A 22,229-nucleotide genomic window follows, 5' to 3' on the forward strand; every position below is an offset into this window, starting at 1 on the left:
TGCCCCTTCATACAAGGACATGTTACAAAAGCTACATTGAAAATCTCTGTTCTGAGCCCTTGGTAGGAACTAGCATGTCAACACTTTTGGGTAGAGATAGTGATTACAAGAGATGCTCACAGTCTGAGGTATTTAAAAGTTGGTCACTAATTTCCTAGAGATTACTCATTGCTCTTGCAGGCAGAAACTCAGACTCTTTGGCATTGTTAGAGAAATTCCCATTTCACTTAGCTTCTCAGGATCCATTGATAGTACTCTAGCCACTGATTCAGAACTTTGGCCTTTGAGGGATGAGGGAATTCAGGAAGGAAGGGAGGTGGGAGCTGAGTCTGGGCATAGACATACTGGGCGGGGGGGCAAACATGGGGCAACACTGTGACCATCTCCCAGCCATACTCTATGCATTTCCATTCAAGTCTTCCCACACCTTCCCTTCCCTAGACCCATCCCTGACCCTCCTAGGGAAGGGGCCAAATATGAAGTTTCCCTTCATCCATATAGGGGTGGTTTCCTGGGGCTCCCACAGGCTTTCTCACTATTTCTTTTTAGGATCTCTTGAGAATAAGTTAAACAGGGCCAAAGTATGTTATTTTATGCAATTGGTATTCTGAGCTATGAAGACATGAGGAAGGTCTGACTTCTACAGGCAGGTATCACTTTGTCCATTATGTGATTATTTAAAGTAAATTTTTATTGATTATATATTGATACTGTTTTTAAATTAGTGGTGAACTTTATTCTGTGGCAGTTGTGCCCTTTTGTATATTATAAATCCTATGTAATCTCAGTTATTCTTTTCAGGTTATGATAGTAACTTAATTTGGAGAGTTTTAACCTATGTATTCCCCTAAGCAGTAGACTTGGCTCCAAGTGGATCTATCCTGCTCATGCCAGCAGTCTGTGAACCTTGACCTGAAGTTACCTCATCCATTTTTCTCTCCCACTGCCAGTTTACTTTTTTCAGACCTGTTCTCAGAGACTGGGTACTGTGGGATGGACGGGCACATTTTTTGTCACTTGTAGAATCATTTGCAACATAGCTTTGATATAACTCTGCACATTGTGGACAGCATTGTCTAGTTAGTGAAGCCCTGTTTCACCTCCAAATATGCTGCTGTTTACCCATGATTGCACTGAAGACACATGCAGAATTTCAGATTTCACTAATGCTCCCTGTTAGAATTAATTTTCCAGGGGAGTTCTAATGGATCTGGTCAAATCCCAAGGGTTCCACTGCAGTACTGCACTAGAGTTTAAGGTCATATAGATGATGAGTCATGTGTCTAAAAGACTTTGCCTTGTGTAGCAACTCTGCTTTGACAGTTTAAACTTCTATTCCTTAGAGATAGGCAAATCTCATACCTTTCTAGGCATTTTGGGTATAAAAACACCTATACACTCTCTTCCATTCAAAACTTTAGTGTTGGATTTACTTTATGCTCACCTTTTCCTCCTCCATTCCTCCAGTTTCTGCTAAAGCTTGACCTTAGGATCATGTAGTGAGGAAAGAGGCATGATCTGCTCTTTATCCCTTACCCCCTCCCATTTTTTCTCTCCTCTGGTATTTTGAGGACTGGGGAAAAGAAAACAGAAAGGGGACAGATGTCTCTTACTTAACTGGTATCGCTATAGCCCCTTCATGGCTGTAAACTAATTCTTTGGTGGGTCTTATTACAAGTTGGTTGGAAGGTGCACCATGTTCATGGGGTCCTAGAAGAAGCCTCCTCACAACACAGTTCTAGGAATAAGAGTTATGACTTGTGTAGGCCTCTTTTCCCTTATTCCCCATCTGGCTCCTATTCTGATACACAAACCTCACTTCCTTGTTTTTGGGGCTCTTTGCCTGGTAAACAGCCCTCTGGGGCAGAGTAGCAGCAACACAACTGAAGTTTTCCACAGTATCCACCTAACCTATGGGAAATTTGGACACCTCGTTTTAATCCTTGGAAAGGATCTGCTCCTCATTGCTGATACCACTTTCTACCTTACTTTTCTTCAAATGTACCCTGCCCTTTATATGGGCATGAGGGGGATCAGGAGCTAAGTGGATGTCTACTCAGGGAATAAATAGACAGTACCCTACAAATGGCTTTCTTGGAGCTCCCCTCAGTAGTTTGGAGTCTTAGGGATAAACAGTAACTTTGAATTCATGAAAGTATGACAAGCCAACCTATCATTTGCATTAGTGATCCTGGTGGCCCTGTCAGCCACCATGCTGCTGCTTTGGGATGCTTGACTACTTTATGGACAGTACTGTCATTGTTAGAAATGGTTCATATTATCCAACAGTGAGCTGCAGTCGGTCAGTAGGATTGATGAGAATAAAACCTTCACATTCAAATTGGAACTTGAGGATCACCCTAGATCAGCAACTTTGCTTGGTAAATGTTTAATGACTCTATTTTTCTCTGAAAAATCCCTGTTCTCTGAAATATGTCACATGCCTCCTATAGCATGCTAGGAAGGGGTTACCTGTGAATTCAGAGAACAGGGATTTGTCGACCTGTTAACCCAAGGAATTACATTCCTTAGCCTAATACACTAAACCCATGTCTCCAAAAAAGGAAAAGAAACAAGAAAAAAATCAGAAAGCACCCATTCTAGGATAAGCCTAGAGTGTTGTTAAATGACACACTATCCAAAAGAAAATGCCAATTTTTTTCTTTATTAATGTTTCCTATCAATGTACATAATACCGTAGACTGCTGTGGCCACAAATAAATTACCAAAAATATAAATAGGAATAGTAAAGTAAAAAGTAGCTACTTTTTAAAAAATCCTCACCTGAGGACATGCTTACTGATTTTAGAGAAAGAGGAAGGGAGGGAGAGAGGAAGGGAGAGAAACATCAATGTGAGAGAGACATCAATCAGCTGCCTCTCACACATGCCTATACCAGGGACCAAACCCACAACCCAGGCATGTGCTCTGACTGGGAATTAAACCTGCGACCTTTGGTTTATGGGATGATGCTTCAACCAACTGAGCCACACAGGCCAGGGCAAAAAGTAGCTACTTTGATATTCAGGCAGGTGGATGGCAAAACCTAGTAAGTATCACCATATTTCATCAATTTTCTGATCATTTATTCACATTTTAAGTTGTCTGAAGTTGAGGTACAGCTTATAATCACTGACATGTCATGGATTGATTGAAAGCATATTTTTCTTCTTTTTTTTTTAATACGTAGAAACAGTATGCTATTCAATCCATGGTATAGTTGATAAAATACAGCAACTAGTCACTACTCCTGCCTATTCCTCAGAGATTCCCATCTGGATGGGACTACTACTTGAAATCAATTTCTTTTACAGTGGGTAGCTGCTGATTCCTTTAATATTGGTCAGTGGGTAACTGCTGATTCCTTTAATATTGGTACTGCCACTGGTTCTTTCCCCCAGTGTAAGGGCACAGTCCCTCCAGGACAAGGCTTCTGACCATGGGTGGCTCTCATAGTTGGAATACCAGTAACTGTAGAAATACGATCCAGTTTAGCCACTTTGAAGGTACAATAAAATCAATGACAAAGGAAATTGGAACTTTATGATAGTCAGCCCTAGGTCTTGGGTGCCATTGAGCTGAAATGGGATTTATTCTCCCACTACACATACAGCAACCAGCAGAGCAAAGAGGGCTCTGCCTGATGTGGACACCAGCCCACAGTGTCCACAGCATTATGGATAAGACGAGATACATTCACAGGGACTACCGAGTCCTGTGGAGGAAAAGGGACGGCACGGCTACTCACTCAAGGGGAGACCACCTCAGAGAGGCCTGGCCACTCTCTCAAGAGGAGAGTGCCTCGACCCTTGCCTTGACAGGTTTTTATTGACTTTCAATTTGCACAGGAATACAGGTAAAGCTCATTAATCATTGTCAGGCAGTAAGGATCATACAATAGATAGTATGCAAAGAACTACCAGGGCTTATTCTGAGTCAGGGTCTGTTAGCTAAAGGGCTATAAAACTTTGGGAAACAAACTCATTTCCTGCTCAGACCCTTATAATTTAGTTGAGAGCATTCTTAGCAAAGCAAGTTTCACAGGAGTTTATGTATTCTTTCTCAGGCCTGATCGCCCCGTGAAACCTACCCTTTCCAGCACAGGGCTGCACCACCCTCTGTCATTGTTTCAGGCTTAAGTCAGGCAGGGGAAGTAAGGCAGACAAGAGATTAAGAGACTTCTCACAGACAGAATGAGGACTCAGGCTATGTCAAAGCCGAGGGGCGAGGGTCCATCACCCCCTTTTGCTATAGCCCCCCAAGACCTTCCCTGGGGCCTTCCTATGATCGTGCCTGTCTTAGATCATCCCCCCCTTGGGGAATCTTACCCATCATTGGCTAACTGATCAAGCATTGGGGGCCAGGCAGGGTGAAGTAAAAGGAGCAGAAGCAGCGCTCTTGCCAGGAGATAAGCTTTGTCTCCTTAGTGGCTTATGGTCCAAATGTTGCTCACTCAGCCTTAGCCGTGGGGGGATTACAGCTTCTGAAACTAGGCAGGGTGGTTCCCAACATCTGCCTTTTCTTGAATTGTATGCTTTAGAGGGTTGCTCTAATGTCATAATTTAAAATAGCATTATCATTTGAATGTTAAGATACTATCTCATTCCCAAAGCTAATATTTGATACCAATCACTGCCCATCATGAATAGACTAAAGGCTGATTTTTCTTTCCATTTCATTGTTGAAGAAAGACTGATAGGATAGGCCCCACTCATCTTTTAACTGATAGGGTCCATAAAAACCAAATAGGTCAAGCTCTTCTTTTCACAAACAACAGCCCCAGAGAAGTTGTTGATTTGCACATTTTTCCCATAGCAAGTTTGATTGGTGCAGCCCAAAATGGGACCCAGTCTCCTAATTCAATGTCTTCCCTCCTCTTTCTCTGCATTGAACATAGTCCTCTCCTAATTTAACTGGTGATGGTTATGCCAGGGTTTGTACAATAGAACGATTTCCTTCTAGACTTCTTATGCTGGTTATTATTTAGTTATTATAAAGGCACATCACAATGTACTTATTCAAGCCCAGTTATGATTGAAATAAAAACATTGGGTGCTGGTACTCACCCACACTTATCTGCATTATTTTTACTGCTTTAAAATGCTTTGGTACAACACAAATTGGGACAAGCAAAGCAGGTGATTTTCTTTCTGTCTTTAGGCAAACATTGTGAGTGCCAAAAGGGCCAATGATGTGCCCTATTTCCAACTGGAATTGGAACTCCTGGCTTTTGATTCCAATCTAGTACTCAAGAGCATCATACCATGTGGATGACTCACTTGGATATGGCAGGATGTCTTGAAGAGAAGAAAACTTATTAGAACTTGCCATATAATTGAGCCAATAAAGAAGAAATATAGAGGTAGGCTGAGATTTCTTGTTATCAGAGAAGTGACAAACTGAACTTTTAGACAATTTTGAACCTTCAGACAATTTTGTTTGGTTTGATGGTGAAATCATTTTCCAAAGAACTATCTTTAGGCTAAATAAACTGATGAGGTTTCATTATAATTCTAGAATAATGTCTGAAGAGGTAGAGGAGATGATAAAGGATTAGTTCTGTGAAAAGTTCATGAAACTTTTCAATTCCACAGAGATACATTTTTATACATTATAAGGATCCAGGTGCATACTAATAACTAAAATGAGGTAAGCTAATAAAAATAATAACTCCCCAGAAACCTAGAATTTATATTAGTTTTTCATTAAAACTGTTACATTCCACTTTGCTGTTTTCTATTTTAAAATATTAAAATTTAGGGCAAACTCTAGACAAAACAGAGATAAATAATTACCTACTAGAGATTTTAATATTCCTCAGTTTACCACAAAAAGATACTTTGTTCCAGCATACACCATTCTATTTGCTTTTGCTTTGACCATGCTACTACATCTTGTGTTACTTGCATTATCCTAGAAGTCCTGTGCTCATTGCAGTTTGTTTATGGATTGCCCTACCACCAGTATTCTTGGGAAGAAAAGAAAGTGATTGCCTGAATTAATATATTCTAAGTTGCTAATGATGAGCAGTGTGGCAGACACTGTTGGTTACTGATTTAAAAACCATTTTACCCTCTTCTCACTAAAAGAACCCCAATTTCTAATAATATACCCAGTTGTAATATGCCCAGTTTTAATATACCCAGTTGCTAGAGGTAAATCATAATTAGTTTAAGTCAGTCATAGCAATATTGTTCCCTTTTCATGATCTATTGTAATGTCTTCTCTCTGATTACTGATAGTTGGTAATTCATGTCTTCTCTCTATTTCTTGATCAGTGTCTAGAGGTTTACTGTTTTTTAATCTCAAAGAATCTATGTTTGGTTTTATTTATATTTTTTATTTTACTGAATTCTCCTTTCTTTGTAATGTCCTGCCCTCTGCTTGATTACAGGCAGCCCTTAGGTGTGTGTTTAATTAGAAGCTTGCCCCTCAGGCTGCAGCTATTAAGATAAGCTAATTGGCCTCTTTCACAGAAAGACTTAGCACCTCAGTCTGTAGAGCAGGGGCGTCAAACTAATAATTTCAGGACTGTATAACTATAACTACTCCTTAACTGTTAGGGAGTTGAAATTACATTCTGCCCTTTGAAGGCAACCTCGAGGCTGATGTGGCCCCTGGTGAAAATGAGTTTGACTTCCCTGCTATAGAGTCTTGCTGTGCCCTGCGAGTAGTAGCTGGTTAAGAACATTTTCTCTCATTGGTTACAGTCCTATAGTATCTATGAGCATAAGCCCTGCTGGCCACCAGAACCATGTGACCACTGGGTGACAGCTGCAAAAATCAGGATGCAAGACTAGGATACAAGCTGCTATCTGGGAGAGACCAATGAGCTGAAATAAAGCAGAGGGAGAGTACAAAGATGGTGCTGCTGTCCTCCATCCCTCGGAGTATTTCAGTATTTCAGTATGTGTGTTAAATTAAATGCCTTCCCCTCTGGCCGGTATATGAAGGTAAGCAAGTAAACCTCTTTCACATAGTCTGGGTGCCTCTCAGTTGGCTTCTAGTGCTAGGACAGTCTGCTCACATGAACCCTTTAAAACCATTTCTCAGTTTGCTGTAACTTTATGGGTCTCCTGGATATGAGTCCCATTGGCTTTCAAGGCTAGATGTTTTAGGGGCTCATCTCTCTTAGGCAGGTCTTAAAAGTTGTGGTGCCTGATGTGGGGTTCAAATCCTTTGCTCCTCAGGGAGAAGCTCATGGGTTTGAGTTCCCTCCTGATTGGCAGTCACTGCACCAGGGTTTTGATTTATGGAAAGATCTTGTCTCAGCCTCTCCTGCCTGCTTCAATGTGTTGTTTTTTTTTTCCTTTCACTCAATGTGTAGGAATTGTTCAGGTAATTCTTGGGTTTTTTCCCACAGGAATTTGTTCTATATGTAGCTGCAGATTCAGTATGTCCATGGGAGGAGTTGGGTTCAGGGTTTCTGTCTTATACCAGAACTCTAAAAGAATGAATTTTTAGCAGTCAATTTTTTAATAGTGGTCATGAGGGATATTTTGGGATTTGACAATCCTGCTGCTGCCTCTTACACCAGTACAGCTATCAATTCCCCACTCAAGTATACTAAATTCAAACCTTAACATTTTCCAAATAATTATAGCTACATTATAGAGGTTTTACTTTATGTAAGCTGTGTGCCACCTTGCAAAGCAATAGTCTCCATAATTATTTTTTAAACGCATGAAACCACACCCTCTTCTTCATCCCCTAGCTATATAGCTTTCTAAATTGAATTGGCACAATACTCAGCATAAATATTGTTTCTTAGCAACTTGTCTATACTAAAATAGTTATCAAAATAATGCCTTCCTTTTTATGTAGTAATTTACAAATGTTTTATTTTTCTGTTTACTCAGAAGTTATATCTATACATTCCTACTCTGTGTATATTAACACAAAGATGTTAAGTGACTTGTGTCACTCTAGTCATTTTCCCCAGAATATCCATCCTGTTAAAGAATCTTAAAATTTTTGGACAACCTCTTGCTGGAATTCCCCAACTTGTTCTCAATTAGGCAACTTTTCAAGTTAGGATTGTGGTGTTATTTCTCCCCTCATTTCTGATAGCCTTTTCTTCCCTTTCCTGTGATACTTGTTCAAGGAAGGGAGAAGCCATGTGAGCACTAGGTATAAACGCTGCTGGCCCTCCTCAGCAGCACAACTTGACACATTACCCACTTCCAAACTCCACAGGGTAGGTTCTGAGCTAGTTCATCAAAGACGGTAAAACATTCTCAGCCCTACTCTGAATGTACTCTTTCAGGCCTTGAGTCAAATTCTAATAAATGGCAGTGAGAAAATTCAAAACAGAAAGATACATTTTATAAAAGAGCAACTAATGTTGTGTGATAGAATCCTACACATACTGAATTTTGTTCTAAAACTCATCTACTGTGATGAACATCTACCTCTTGCAGTTCTTCCCTCTCAAATGGTTGTCAGACCTCTCTGGAACATTCAGATTACATTTATTATTTGTATAATTTTAGCCTGATCTAAAATTACTGAGAACTTTTAATGAGATTTTTTCTTCATTACACAAATTTTCATTCCATCTAAAACACTGCTTTATTAAGTCTTGGAATCATTTGCTCTTCGTGAGTATCTTTTGCCTGCCTGCTTTAAGTAAGATAAAGAACTTTTTAAATAGCTTATGGAGATATAAGCTGAGTTTTTTTATGACAATTATATTAATCTTGACTTCAAGTGAATTTTCATCTGATTCTCTGACCTAAAGAACAACATGAGTCTAGTTCCCAAAGAAATCTGTCAGTAAGTACCTTTCTTTCAGATTAATGTTACTTTAATAGAAAATATTTAATTTATAAACTGAGCCAGCTCACTTTTGACTAAAATTTAACATGACAGATTGAATTTTCTAGGAAAGTAGTCAGAGAGCTTCAAAATGTCTTATACAGTAAGGTAGATTGCTTTTTGGTTGGCTTGGATGCCAGGCCTCTTGGGTTCAAATTCCAACTCTAACATTTTTGTATTAAATGACCTTGAGTATATTAGTAGGTAACCTCTCTGGGCCTCCATTTCCTCATCTGCAAGTGGAAATAGTAATTATACCTTCATTACTGAGTGTGGATTGATTTACTATAGGTAAAGTAAAAATCTGGTTTTATAATTCCTTTTGGTCTAGACTTTCTTTTTAACCATGCAAAAGAAAAATCTGGTCATTTTCTTTTAGTCTGTATATTTTTTATTTCCAGCATGTCAAAAAAAAACAACAGAGAAATCTAATTATGCAGCCAACCACGAAAATAAAATCATTTTCATGTGCATTATTGATGTTTAATTATTCCAAGGTGGTATGGGTAATATAAAAGAGCCACTTTTTAATGTGTTTATCTAAGGTTAGAATTATATAATTATTTGAAATAATATACTTGTTCATTTTCCTGGATGAGATTACATGGGGGGGGGAGCAGATGGTGATCTGAAAGATTAGGAAGTGATAGGAGAAATCTCCTTCTGCAGATAAAAGAAAATTGAGTAGGTCTCCATAAGTATATGTTTAAAAATTTTATTCCCCAGAGTGATGTCAGTATCATGGAGAAGTGAGTCATTTCCTTTGTTTCTTGCCTTTAACTTATAATCAGTAGGACATCCATAGCTTAACACAGGATTCTCTGCACCAGAGTGCCCGAGAGATCATACATCTGAAGGTGGGCAGATTGGACCTCATGAAGGGGATGGAACCAGAGGAACAGCATTGGCAGAGCCCATGACTGGAGGCTCCAGGAACCACGGTGGCACCTAAGATCCATTCCCCCCTCCATCAGTGGTGGTGACTGCAACCTCAGCCTTTCCTAGCAGTAGGGGCTGCATCTAAGAACCTGGAAGCCTTGGTAGTAGCAGTACCTGTGACCTGAGGTACTAAGAATCATGACAGTGCCCACAACCCAGGTACCACCCCATGGTGGCAGTGCCTGCAACCTCAACTGTCCAAGCAGTAGGGACTGCAACCAAGACCTTGGTGCCCATAGTAACAACTGTGGTTATGACCTGAGGCTTCAGGAACAATAGTGGCACACATAACCCTGCAACACCAACAGCAGCAAAGCATCAGCAACCTTGGAGACACAAGCAGCAACAAGGGCAATGGCAATGCCAATGGCAAAAGCAGTGTTGGGTGGAAAGTGCTAGCTCTAAAATGTATCTAGAATCAACTCAGAAAGGTGTTCACTACTTCAGATGTGCTGGAAGAGAAACAATTCATCAAGCACCATGAAAAACTACAGTGATATGGTATGACCAAAAGAAATTGACAATCCTCCAGAAAATAAATTTAAAGTCATAGGAATTTGCAATCTGACAGATAACTTAAAATAGTTGTCATAAAGAAACTCAACATACTACAAAAAATTCAGAAGACAGTTCAATGAGCTCTGGAATAAAATTAATGAACACAAGAATTACTTTACCAAATAGATTAAAACTCTGAAAATGAACCAAACAGAAATTATGGTGCTGAAGAACTCAAGAAATGAGATGAACAATGAATTAGAAAGCAATGGGAATAAGGGAACTCAAAATTAGAAATCTAGAAATGATTCAGGTAGAAGGGGAGAGAGAACTAACATCTTAAAAATATGAAGAAACTCAAAGAGGAGTATCCAATTCCATTAGGAAAAACAACATAAGGAAGATGGGTATCCCAGAAGGAGTGGGGGAAAGAGGGTAGAGAGCTTATTTAAAGAAATAATAGCTAACAGAACATCTAATTACCTCAATGTAAAAAGACTTCCAAGACACATTATATTAAAATTGTCAAAAGTCAATGATAAGAATTTTAAAGGGAGCCAGGGTAAAAACTGAGTAACCTATAAAGGTACCCCCATTAGGTTATCAGCAGATTTCTCAGCAGAAACTTTATAGGGCAGGAGCAAAGGGGATGGCATATTCATTAGGTTATCAGCAGATTTCTCAGCAGAAACTCTATGGGGCAGGAACAAAGGGGATGGCATATTCAAACTGTGTAAAGTTTAAAACCACCAGCTAAGAATATCCAACAAAGTTATCCTTCCGATATGAAGGAGAAATAAAGGCTTTCTATGACAAACAAAAGCTGAGGGAGTACACTACTACCAGACCTGCCTTGCAAGAAATGTTGAAAGTACTTCTTGCACCTGAAATGGAAAGCAAAAGTACACAAAACTTTGATAGGGAGAATCAGAGAACTGCAAAGCTCCTTCAGAATACAATGTTAATCACTAAAGTTTAACATAAAGATTAAAGGAAAAACACATTAAAAATAATTATAGCTATTTCAGTTTGTTAAAGAACTCACGACAATTCGATAAGAAAAAAACGTAAAAGGGGTGGAAGAAAAGGACAGAGCTGCACAGGCAAATGAATATAAGATGCTATCAGCAGAACAAGGGCTATTTTATCTATGGGAGATTTTATATGTAACACATGGTAACCACAAAACAAAGATCTAGAGAAGAGACAAAAAAAAAAACATGCAAAGGAGGGGAACAGAAAAAAATCATAGAAAATCACCACACTGAAATGGCAGGAAGAAACACAAGAAGAAAAAAAAAACAATAGAGATAATAGAGCAAATGAAACAAAAGATAAAATGACAGGAGTAAGCCCTCATATATCAATAATTACCCTCAAGGCAAGCTGAACAAACTCACCAATCAAAGTCACAGAGTGGCTAGATGGATTAAAAAATAAGACCCTATTACATGCTGCCTCAGGAGACTCACCTGAACTCTAAAGTCAAGCATAGGTTCAAAACAAAGGGACGGGAGGTAATACTCCAAGCAAATAGTAGTCAACAGACTTCAGCCAAAAATGGTAACAAGAGCCAGTGGTGGGCATTATATAATGATAAAAGGGGACAATCCATCAATAGCACCTAATATTTATCATTATGTATATACCTAACATAGGACCACCAAAGTAGGTAAAGCAACTATTAACATACCTAAAGGAAGAAATTCATAGCAACACAATAAGAGTAGGGGGACTTTAAAACCCCACTTAAATCAGTGTGTAGATCATCTTCAGGGGTGTCCAACCTGTGGCCCAACACAAAATCATAAATTTACTTAAAACATGAGATTTTGTTGTGTGATTACATGTTGCAATGTGTTTAATGTGTGGCCCAAGACAGCTCTTCTTCTTCCAGTGTGGTGCAGATACACCAAAAGGTGGGACACCCCTGATAGACACAAAGTCAACAAAGAAATGGTGGCCTTAAGTGGCAATTAGAGCAGAGGTACCTAATAGATATATACAGAATATTCCCTCTAAAAGCAACAAAATACACAATCTTCTCAAGTGCACACAGAACTTTCTCAAGGATAGATCAGATATCAGGACACAAAACAAGTCTCAACAAATTTAAAAAGAATGAAATTATATCAAGCATGTTTTCTGACCATAATAGTGTGTAGCTAGGAATGAACTATGAGAAGAAAACTGGAAAAATAAAAAATACATGTGGAGATTAAAGAACATGCTACTAAGCAACTTAGTGGGTCAACAAAAAAATCAAAGAAGAAAATTTAAAAATATATGGAGACAAATAAAAATGAAATTATGAAATACCAATGTATGAGATGGAGGAAAAGCAGTACCAAGAGGGAATCTAATAATGATATAGGCCTACCTCAAGAAAACAAGAAAAATCTCAAGTAAACAATATAACCTTACATCTTAAGAAACTAGAAAAAAGAATAAATGAAGCTCAAAGTCAGTAGAAGGAAAGAAATAATAAAAACCAGAGTGGAAATAAATGAAATAGGCACCAAAAAGACAATAGAAAATATAAATGATTCTGAAAAAATAAGGTTGATAAACTTTTAACTAGATTCAGTATGAAAAAAAGAGAAGGCTCAAGTAACTAAAATCAGAAATGAAAGAGAAGTTACAGTAACTATCACAGAAATGGAAAGGATCATAGGAGACTATTATAAACAGATGTACACCAACAAATTTTAAATCTAAAGTAAAAGGATAAATTTTTAGAATCCTACAACTTTTGACAGTTGAAATAGTAATCAAAAAAACTCCCCCAAAACAACAGTCCAAGACCACATGGCTTCAATGGCGAATTCTATCAGGCATTCAAAGAAGATTTAATACCTATCCTTCTAAAACTCTTCCAAAAAATTGTAGAGGAGGGAATCCTTCCTAATTCATTTCAGGAGAACAACATTACTCTGACACTAAAATCAGACAAGGAACACACACACACACGAAATTATAGGCCAATATCCCTGATGAACACATATGTAAAAAATCTCAACAAAATATGATCTTGTGGAATTTAGTTCAGGAAGGCAAGGATGGCTTAACATCTGCAAACCAATCAATGTGACACACCACTTTAACAAAATGAAGTATAAAAATCATATGATTATCTTAGTAGATGCAGTAAAAGCATTTGAACAATTCAACATCAGTTTATGATACAAATTCTCAATAAATGGGTGTACAGGAAAGTACCTAAACAAAATAAATGCCCTATATGACAAACCTACAGCTAGTATCATACTTAATAGTGAAAAACAAAGTTCTTCATCTAATATCAGGCACAGAACAAAGAAACTCTCACCATTATTACTGAACATAGTATTGGAAGTTAAAGATAGAGCAGTCAGGTAAGAAAGAGAAATCAAAAGCATCCACATTAGAAAAGAAGAAGTAAAGCTGTCACTATTTGCAGATGACATGATTTTAAGTATAGAAAACCCTAAAGACTCCACCAAAAAACTATTAGAAATAATAAACTAATATGGTAAATCAGTATACAAACATCTGATGTGTTTCTATACACTAAAGTGAAAAATCAGAAAGACATTAAAACCCATTTACAATTGCATCAAAAAAAGTAAAGTACCTAGGAATAATTTTTTAAAGAAATATTTTTTCTTTTTTTAAAGATTTTGTTTATTTTTAGACAGAGGGGACAGGAGAGAGAGAAACATCAATGTGTGGTTGCCTCTTGCACGCCCCCTACTGGGGACCTGGCCTGCAACCAAGGCATGTGCCCTGACTGGGAATCAAACCAGCGACCCTTTGGTTTGCAGGCTGGTGCTCAGCCCACTGAGGCACACCAGCCAGGGCCCTAGGAATAAGTTTAACCAAGGAGGTGAAACACCTGTACACTGAAAACTATAAGAGATTGTTGAAAGAAATTAATAAAGACACAAAGAAATGGAAAGATGACCAGTGCTCATAGATTGGAAGAATTAATATTGTTAAAATGTCCATAATGCCTATAATCTACAAATTCAATGCAATCCCTATTAAAACCCCATGGCATTTTTCACAGAAATAGAATTTTAAAAATCCTGAAATATTATGGAACTATAAGAGACCTTGAATACCCAAAGCAATGGAAAAATAGAACAAAGTCAGAGGTATTACACTCCCTAATTTCAAACTATACTACAAAGCTACAATAACCAAAATAGTGTGGTATTAACAGAAAAACAGATGCAATGATCACAATGGAACAGAATTGAGAACCCAGAAATAAACCCACGCTTATATGGACAATTTACAATAAAGTAGTCAAGCACATACAATGGAGAAAGGAAAGTCTCTTTAATACATCTTTTTCTAGTGTCTTTTTTGATTATGCTATTACAGTTTTCCCAATTTTTCCCCTTTATCCCCCCCTCCGCCCTGTACCCCCCCAACCCTCCAGCATTCCCACCCACCTTAGTTCATGTCCATGGGTTGTACACATAAGTTCTTTGAGTTCTGTTTCCTATACCATTTTTTATCTCTCCCCATCTATTTTATGCTTACTAATTATGCTTTTTCCCTGTACCTTTTCCCCCATTCCTCCCTTCCCCCCTATTTTCCTTTCTCTCTCCCCACTGAAATCCCTCTATGTGATGCCCATTTATTTGATTCTGTTCCTGTTCTAGTTGTTTGCTTAGTTTATGTTTTCATTGTTTTTCTTTTCATTTAGATTCATTTTTTGATAGTTGTGAGTTTATTGTCATTTTACTGTTCATATTTTTTATCTTCTTTTTCTTATATAAGTCCCTCTAACATTTCATATAATAAGGGCTGGGTGATGATGAACTCCTTTAACTTGACCTTATCTGGGAAGCACTTCATCTGCCTTTCCATTCTAAGTGATAGCTTTGCTGGATAGAGTCATCTTAGATGCAGGTCCTTGCCTTTCATGACTTGGAATACTTCTTTCCAGCCCCTTCTTGCCTGCAAGATTTCTTTTGAGAAATCAGTTAATAGTCTTATGGGAACTCCTTTGTAAATAACTCTTTCCTTTCCTCTTGCTGCTTTTAAGATTATCTCTTTGTCTTTAATCTTGGGTAACTTGATGATGTGCCTCGGTGTATTCCTCTTTCAGTCCAACTTCTCTGGGACTCTCTGAGCTTCCTGGACTTCCTGGAAGTCTATTTCCCTTACCAGATTGGAAAAGTTTTTCTTCATTATTTGTTCAAATAAGTTTTCAATTTCTTGCTCTTGTTCTTCTGGCACCCCTATAATTCGGATATTGGAACATTTCAGGTTTTCCCAGAGGTTTGTAGGTCTCTCTTCACCTTTTTAAATTCTTGTTTCCTCATTCTGTTCTGGTTGAATGTTTCTTTTTTTCCTTTTGTTCCAAATCATTTCTTTGAGTCCTGGTTTCCTTCCTGTCACTGTTGGAGCCCTGAATATTTTGCTTTATTTTATTTTGGGTATATATATATATATATATATATATATATATATTTTACTTTGCAGCTGAGCTCAATCAGATCTATGAGCATTTTGATTACCAAGGCTTTAAATTCTCCATCTAATAGTTTGGCTATCTCCTCATCATTTAGCTCTCTTTCTGAGGATTTGCTCTGTTCTTTAACTTGGGCCATATTTCTCTCTCTTGGTGCACCTGATAAGTTGTAAGCGGGTGGGGCCTTATGTACTCACCAGGGCAGGGCAACCCTCTTTGCTGCACTGCAGTGCTGCCTGTGGGGGAGGGGCCAGAAAGGCAACAATGCAGCTCACCTGCTGGCCTCTAGCCTACTTTTCAACGAACTCTCATGTGAGACTGGGAGTTTCTGTCACTGCAGCACCAGCTGTAGTCCACAGTCAATCAGAGTCTTAGTTTTGCCTTCAGCCATCCCCCACCCTGATGCGGACCACAACCTCGCTATGGGTTCTTACAGGGCTGGTTGTTCTGTTTGACTGTTCCTTTAATTCCTTGGTTGTTGGAGTTCTATGCAGTTTGATTTTCTGGCACTTCTGGTTGTTTATTGATTTTAGATTGGTTGTTATCCTCCTTTTGGTTGTGCAAGAAGCAAAGGGTTTCTACCTATGACTCCATCTTGGCCGGAACTTAATACATAGTGTTGTCTTGAACAGAAGACCCAAAACATAAAATACACAGAAGAAAGCATAGTCAATAAGCTTTTTGACATTGGTGTCAGCTATATTTTTGGGATTTTACTCCTATAGCAAAGGAAACAAAAGCAAAATTAAATGGGACTACATAAAACTAAAAATCTTCTGCACAGCAAAGGAAACCATCGATAAAATGAAAAGGCAATATAGCAAATGGGAAAAGATAATTTGCAAATCATACATCCAATAAGGGTTAATATCCAAAATATATTTTAAAAACTCATGCATTTCAACAACTGAAAAACAAGCAAAAGGTCTGAATAGGCATATTTACAAAGAAGAAGACATACATATGGCTAACAGGCAGGTAAAAATAGTCACTATCACCAGTTACTAGGAAGTGCAGATGAAAAGCACAATGTGATATCGCCTCACACCTGTTAGAATGTCTGCCATCAAAATGACAAGAAACAACAAATGTTGGAGAGGATGTGCAGGAAAGGGGACCCTCAGGACACTGATGATGGGAATGTAAATTATTATAGCCACTATGGAAAATAGTATGGAGAATCCTCAGTAAATTAAGAATAAAACTACCATATAGTGTAGCAAATCCACTTCTGGATATTTAGCTGAAGAAATCCAAAACACTAACTTAAAATGATATCTGCACACCTATGTTCATTACACCATCATTTACAGCAGCCAAGATATGGAAGCATCATAAATGTCTATTGATGGATGAATGGATAAAGAAGAGTTGGTATACATATACAGTGGACTTACTCAGCCATTAAAAAAGAGAAAGAAATGTTGCCATTTATGATAGTATGGATGGACGTAGAGGATATTATGCTAAGTGAAATAAGTCAGATAAAGACAAATACCACATGATCTCACTAATATGTGGAATCTATAAAACAAAATAATTGAACAAACAACAAATACACCCATGGATACAGAGAAATAATTGATGATTGACAGATGGGAGGGGGTTGGGGTGGTGGGTGAAAAAGGTGAAGAGATTAAAAAGTACAAACTGCCAGTTATTAAAATAGTTACAGGTATGTAAAGTACAACCTAGGGAGTATAGCCAATAATAATGTAATAACTATATATGGTGTCAGATCAGTACTAGACTTATTGGGGTGATCACTTTGTAAATCATATAATTTTCTAATCACTCTTTTGTGCACCTGAAACTAATAAAATATTATGTCAACTGTAATTGAAAGATTTTAAAAATTCTGTAAGTGAAAAAATAAAATTTCATAGCTGAAAATATAAATAACTCCAAGTCTTAGAAAAGACTCATGTGCTATTTTAGAAAGGATCTAGAGTGAGCACCATGATTTATTTGTAATTTTTTTGTCATGAAAAATGTAGGCTGTAGGTCATTTAAACCAATAAATCTGGTTTGGGGCTTTTGTTCATTATGTTAACAGAACCAATAACTTTTTTCATTTGATATTTCTTATGTTTTGATCATACTAATTTTCAATTTATTTTGTCTTTTATTTTCAGAAAGAGTTTTGGAACACCTATACAAAAGCGCAACAAGGAGAGAGTAACAGAGGAAGTGACTGGTTTCAATTTTATCTTACCTTTCCATTAATCTTTGGCCTCTTTATTATCCTCCTTGTCATTTTCCTAATCTGGAGATGCTTCCTAAGAAATAAAACTCGCAGACAGACAGTGACTGAAAGTCACATCCCTTTCCCTCAGCATCTTAATATTATTACTCCACCTCCCCCACCAGATGAAGTGTTTGATAGCAGTGGAATGTCGCCAGGCTTTTTGGAATATGTAGTTGGGCGTTCAGATTCTGTCTCTACTCGCCTGTCCAACTGCGATCCTCCACCAACCTATGAGGAAGCCACTGGCCAGGTGAACCTTCAGAGGAGTGGAACAGAACCCCATTTAGACCCACCCCCAGAGTATGAGGACATCATCAATGCCAACTCAGCCAATGCTATTGCTATGGTGCCTGTGGTCACCACCATCAAATGAAACTGCACACTTCTTTTTACTGTAATCATTTTTAGAATACTAATGAAAGAACTTTCTAGCACTTTACCACTACATAAATGTGCATTGAATATTTTATTGGACTCTGACAGCATACCACTTCACATTTTCTGATTTGATTTTCATTAGTTTTGTTTCCTACTATAAAATCCTTATGTGTGCTCATTTTAGCTAATGGAAATACATGAAGAGGGAAAAACAGTGGTCTTCATGTGATGCGATCAGTTCTACATATATATGTGGTCATGTATATATACATATATACATATGTGTTTGTTGGCCCAGCACATGTGCAACTGTCTTAAAAAGCTATTAACTTTTGTCTAAATCACCTGTAAAGAGAATATTAGTCACCAAAATTGGGGGGTCACCAGTGTGTGTAATAGATAGCAGTATGCTGTTAAATTTTGAAAATAAGATGAACTCAGCATGTTTTCTAATTCTTACTGACTTTTGTTAACTTTTTTCTTCAACTACCTTAAAAGGAAAAAAATGCATGTAGTCCATCTTGATTTTCAGAACATCTCAGAAAGACAGAGGGAAGGCACAGTAAACAATAGCTTGCTTATAGTGTATAGCAAGAAAATGATTGGTCATTAGTGGCATTTGGCTAGTTTGGTAGGAGAGATTTTTGTTGTTGACTGTCCCACCCCCAATTAAACAGTGTTTGCTTACTATCTTTGAATGTCCCATGCTATTTGAAATAACATCTTGGTGGAAAAGATCTCCTGCCAACATCATAATTTCTAAAGTAAATATAGGTATTAACGACAGTGAATACATAAAGCCTTCTCCCTCGCTCTTTGGCGACACTAATTATTTTCTTCTTGCTGTTTCATTGCATTTTACTCTACTGTCTACTCCCTCTCATACTACCACAGAATCTTCAAGCACCTAAGAATTTAGTTGAAATTATTGAAATTATTTTCTTAATGTTTTTTGTATAGACTGAAGTCTTTGCCTCAAGATGATTGAGGCAGTTTCCCATTAAATTAAGAACTGTGAGTTTTATATTGCTCTCCAATTGGTGGAGGAAGATTGCTAAGTGTGTTGTGCCAGGTGCACAATAAATCTCATTCTAATAACTTCATAGAGCTCTCGTTGTTGCTATTTCATTTTGTATTGTCATCAGATTTTTTTAAACCTCAAGATTTTTATTTTTCCCTTGGAGCAGAGTGAACAGGCTGTGAATGAACTGCCAACACAAACTAGCTCAGAAAGAAAAAGTAAGACAGTTGTTTTCATATGAAATTCCATAATGTATGTACTGGTGGAAAATTCATTATCAGTCAGGGAGATGTGTCTGCTACTCCCAAGCCTCCTCAGTGTTGGGTAAAATGGTGGATGAGGCCACGGAATGCAGGTTTCAGAAGTGTCATATACTGTTGCCTCCATCTCCATCCCCACTGACCCCTCCCTCAATCTTGCTGTGGAACCAAAGGAAGAGGGAATGCTGAGGAAAATCTTAAACCACCACTGAAATGACAAATTCTAATCCCTTTTTGCAACATACTTGCCATGGTACTTTGGGAAACACCCCTATCTGTCCTCAAATTCCTTAACTCTGAAACTGCAGTAAAATATTGTGTCCTGTCCTTCTCCAGTGTCTTCAAAGGATCTAATGAGATGGTGTGCATGAAAGTTATTTGTGAGATGTGAAGAGTCATCTAAGTGTAAGATCATAGCATTGTTCTTACTGTGCTTGAGGGAGAATTTTCTCCCTCTCTTTCCCTAAAATTTGTCAGAATTTTCACATAGTGATAAATAGAGCAGACTGCTCTGTAAATTGCTAACACATTCCTAATCTAAGTGTGAGGGCTATTAGTTAAACTGTCATTCTCTGGTCTATACCAAGGCTGTCCCAACTTAAAGACCATAGCCAGCTCAGCACAAACAGGATTAAGCAAATGTCAGAAAGGTTATCTAAAATGTGTGTACGTAGTTAATAGGTTTTTTAGCTTTCATGGGCTAAAAATGAATTCATCTTGACCTGGTCTCAACAGAAATGACAATATTGTTTTGAATTTGGCCATGAGTACATGGTGATCTTGGCTTCTAGTGAAAGCTGAAAGTCGAAGTGTTTGCTACAGTGACGTCTGTGTGTATGTATGAATATTTTTGTTTATTTTAAAACGAAAAGGCTTCTTTTGTGTAGATTTTTTTAGGTCATTCATATTAGGCCTTAGATTAAACCAGCGGTTTTCCAAAGAGTGGCCTATGAGCTACTGGGAGTCCTTCAGAGCCTGATTTCAGGGCATCTGTGATATCACAACTATTTTTACAATAACACAGACATTATTTGTCTTGTCCACTCTAATGCTCTCTCTCAAAATTCTTGAAAATTAAAACAATGCCCTCTTCCCACAGATCTTTTTTCTGCTTTGCAAAATATAGCTATTTTCTTTAAAATGTTACTTATGTTAGCATGCAATGGGCTTTTTAATTTTAAATGTATAAATACTTTATCAGTTTTTAGTTTCATTTTCTAATGTGGCAAATATGGATAGATGTCAGCTTCATAAACAAAAGCTCTTTGGCATCCAGATCCCCAATAAATTTTAAGAGTATAAGGAGGTCTGGAGACCAAAAGTTTGAGAATTGCAAGATTAGACAAAGGAGCAGAATAGAACATTACTAAGTATGCATTTTTGCAACTTTATTTTACATTTTAAACTCCTGATAATAGATTTGATTCTACTTCTTAGAGATACCTGAATTGCAGTATATGAATGAATGTTGATCCTTGAAGCAAAAACCAAATGCTTAAACTGATCAATGACCATAGCTTTTTAGATGGTTAATCAAAGAAAGCACTCTACTCCATAGTGATAACTGGCATTAGCGCTAGATCTCCTGGCAGCATTGGCATCATGATGACAAGATAAACAAAATACCACTTTCTTCAAGAAGCATTCTCTTAGCTTTGTTTGTTTGGTTTGGTTTACTTTTGCTTTTGCTTTGGGTTTTACATTTTTAAAAACCCTTTGCCACCCCATCTGGTTTTATAAACTGAATTTCTTAGCATTTGTTATAATTAAAGGGGCTTATCTGGAACAATATATATTTTTATGCTTTTGCCTTTCTTACCTGATTGATATTACATTCACTTTTGGTCATTTTCAATAAATGTTTATTTTTGCAGATATATTTAGTACCTTTTAAAAGCAGTAACTAAATTGAATCAACCAGTTTGCATTTAAATAAAGAATGGGCTAATGATAGGTCTTCCAGTGGAATGGTTTCTAAATCTCCACATGCAGTGGTGGTGTCTGGAATCATAGAACTGGCACTATCTGCCTCCCTGTTTTGAATGCCACAATGAATTATATCCATTTAAAATAAATTAAATGATTTCTTTTTTCTACTGAATAATACAAATATTGATACTGTGTTTGATTGATTGTTAATTAGGACTTCAAGATTGATGATCTGGAGGTTGCTTTAACTTGGTTCTGTGTAAATAGCATGTATTTTATTATAATATTTCACATTTTGAAACACCTGGTTTACATTAAATTATGGTATTTAACTATTTTTATGTTTATACTAGGTAATGTTTTTCTTATGTTTCTATGTTTTTGGTATGCTAAATAAAGCTATTTTTAAACCCAAGAGATTTCTTCTACCATGTCTTAATTTTATTATGGCTAGTTAATAAACATGCTACATAAAGTCTTATTAATTATGGCCTTTTTAACAAGGTAAATTATGTTTTCTTTTTTCTTATGAATGTAGGAACTATTGCTCAGTAAAGAAATCAGAAATTATCTGGTGACAACCTCAGGGTGTTATCAATAAGAAATAACTTTCTGTACTACTTTTGAATGATACTAGTATGACACAAAATGGGAACACTTGCTCCAAAGCCA

At 37.4% G+C, this 22,229-nt stretch overlaps 1 protein-coding gene across 2 annotated transcripts in view; it reads left to right on the forward strand.

Annotated features, from left to right (window-relative positions):
- Positions 1–21,965, forward strand: part of PRRG1 (proline rich and Gla domain 1) — a 91,741-nt gene extending 69,776 nt beyond the window's left edge. For both annotated transcript variants that reach the window (XM_045860648.1, XM_045860649.1), the window contains exon 4: positions 17,857–21,965. In XM_045860648.1, the coding sequence (XP_045716604.1) occupies positions 17,857–18,342 (486 nt within the window). In that variant the 3' untranslated portion in view covers positions 18,343–21,965. The remainder of the gene's footprint in view (positions 1–17,856) is intronic.
- The last annotated feature ends 264 nt before the right edge of the window (positions 21,966–22,229 follow it).

Source organism: Phyllostomus hastatus, unplaced genomic scaffold (assembly GCF_019186645.2).
Source record: "Phyllostomus hastatus isolate PE091 unplaced genomic scaffold, TTU_PhHast_1.1 phas_scaffold_200, whole genome shotgun sequence".
NCBI classification, from domain to species: domain Eukaryota; kingdom Metazoa; phylum Chordata; class Mammalia; order Chiroptera; family Phyllostomidae; genus Phyllostomus; species Phyllostomus hastatus.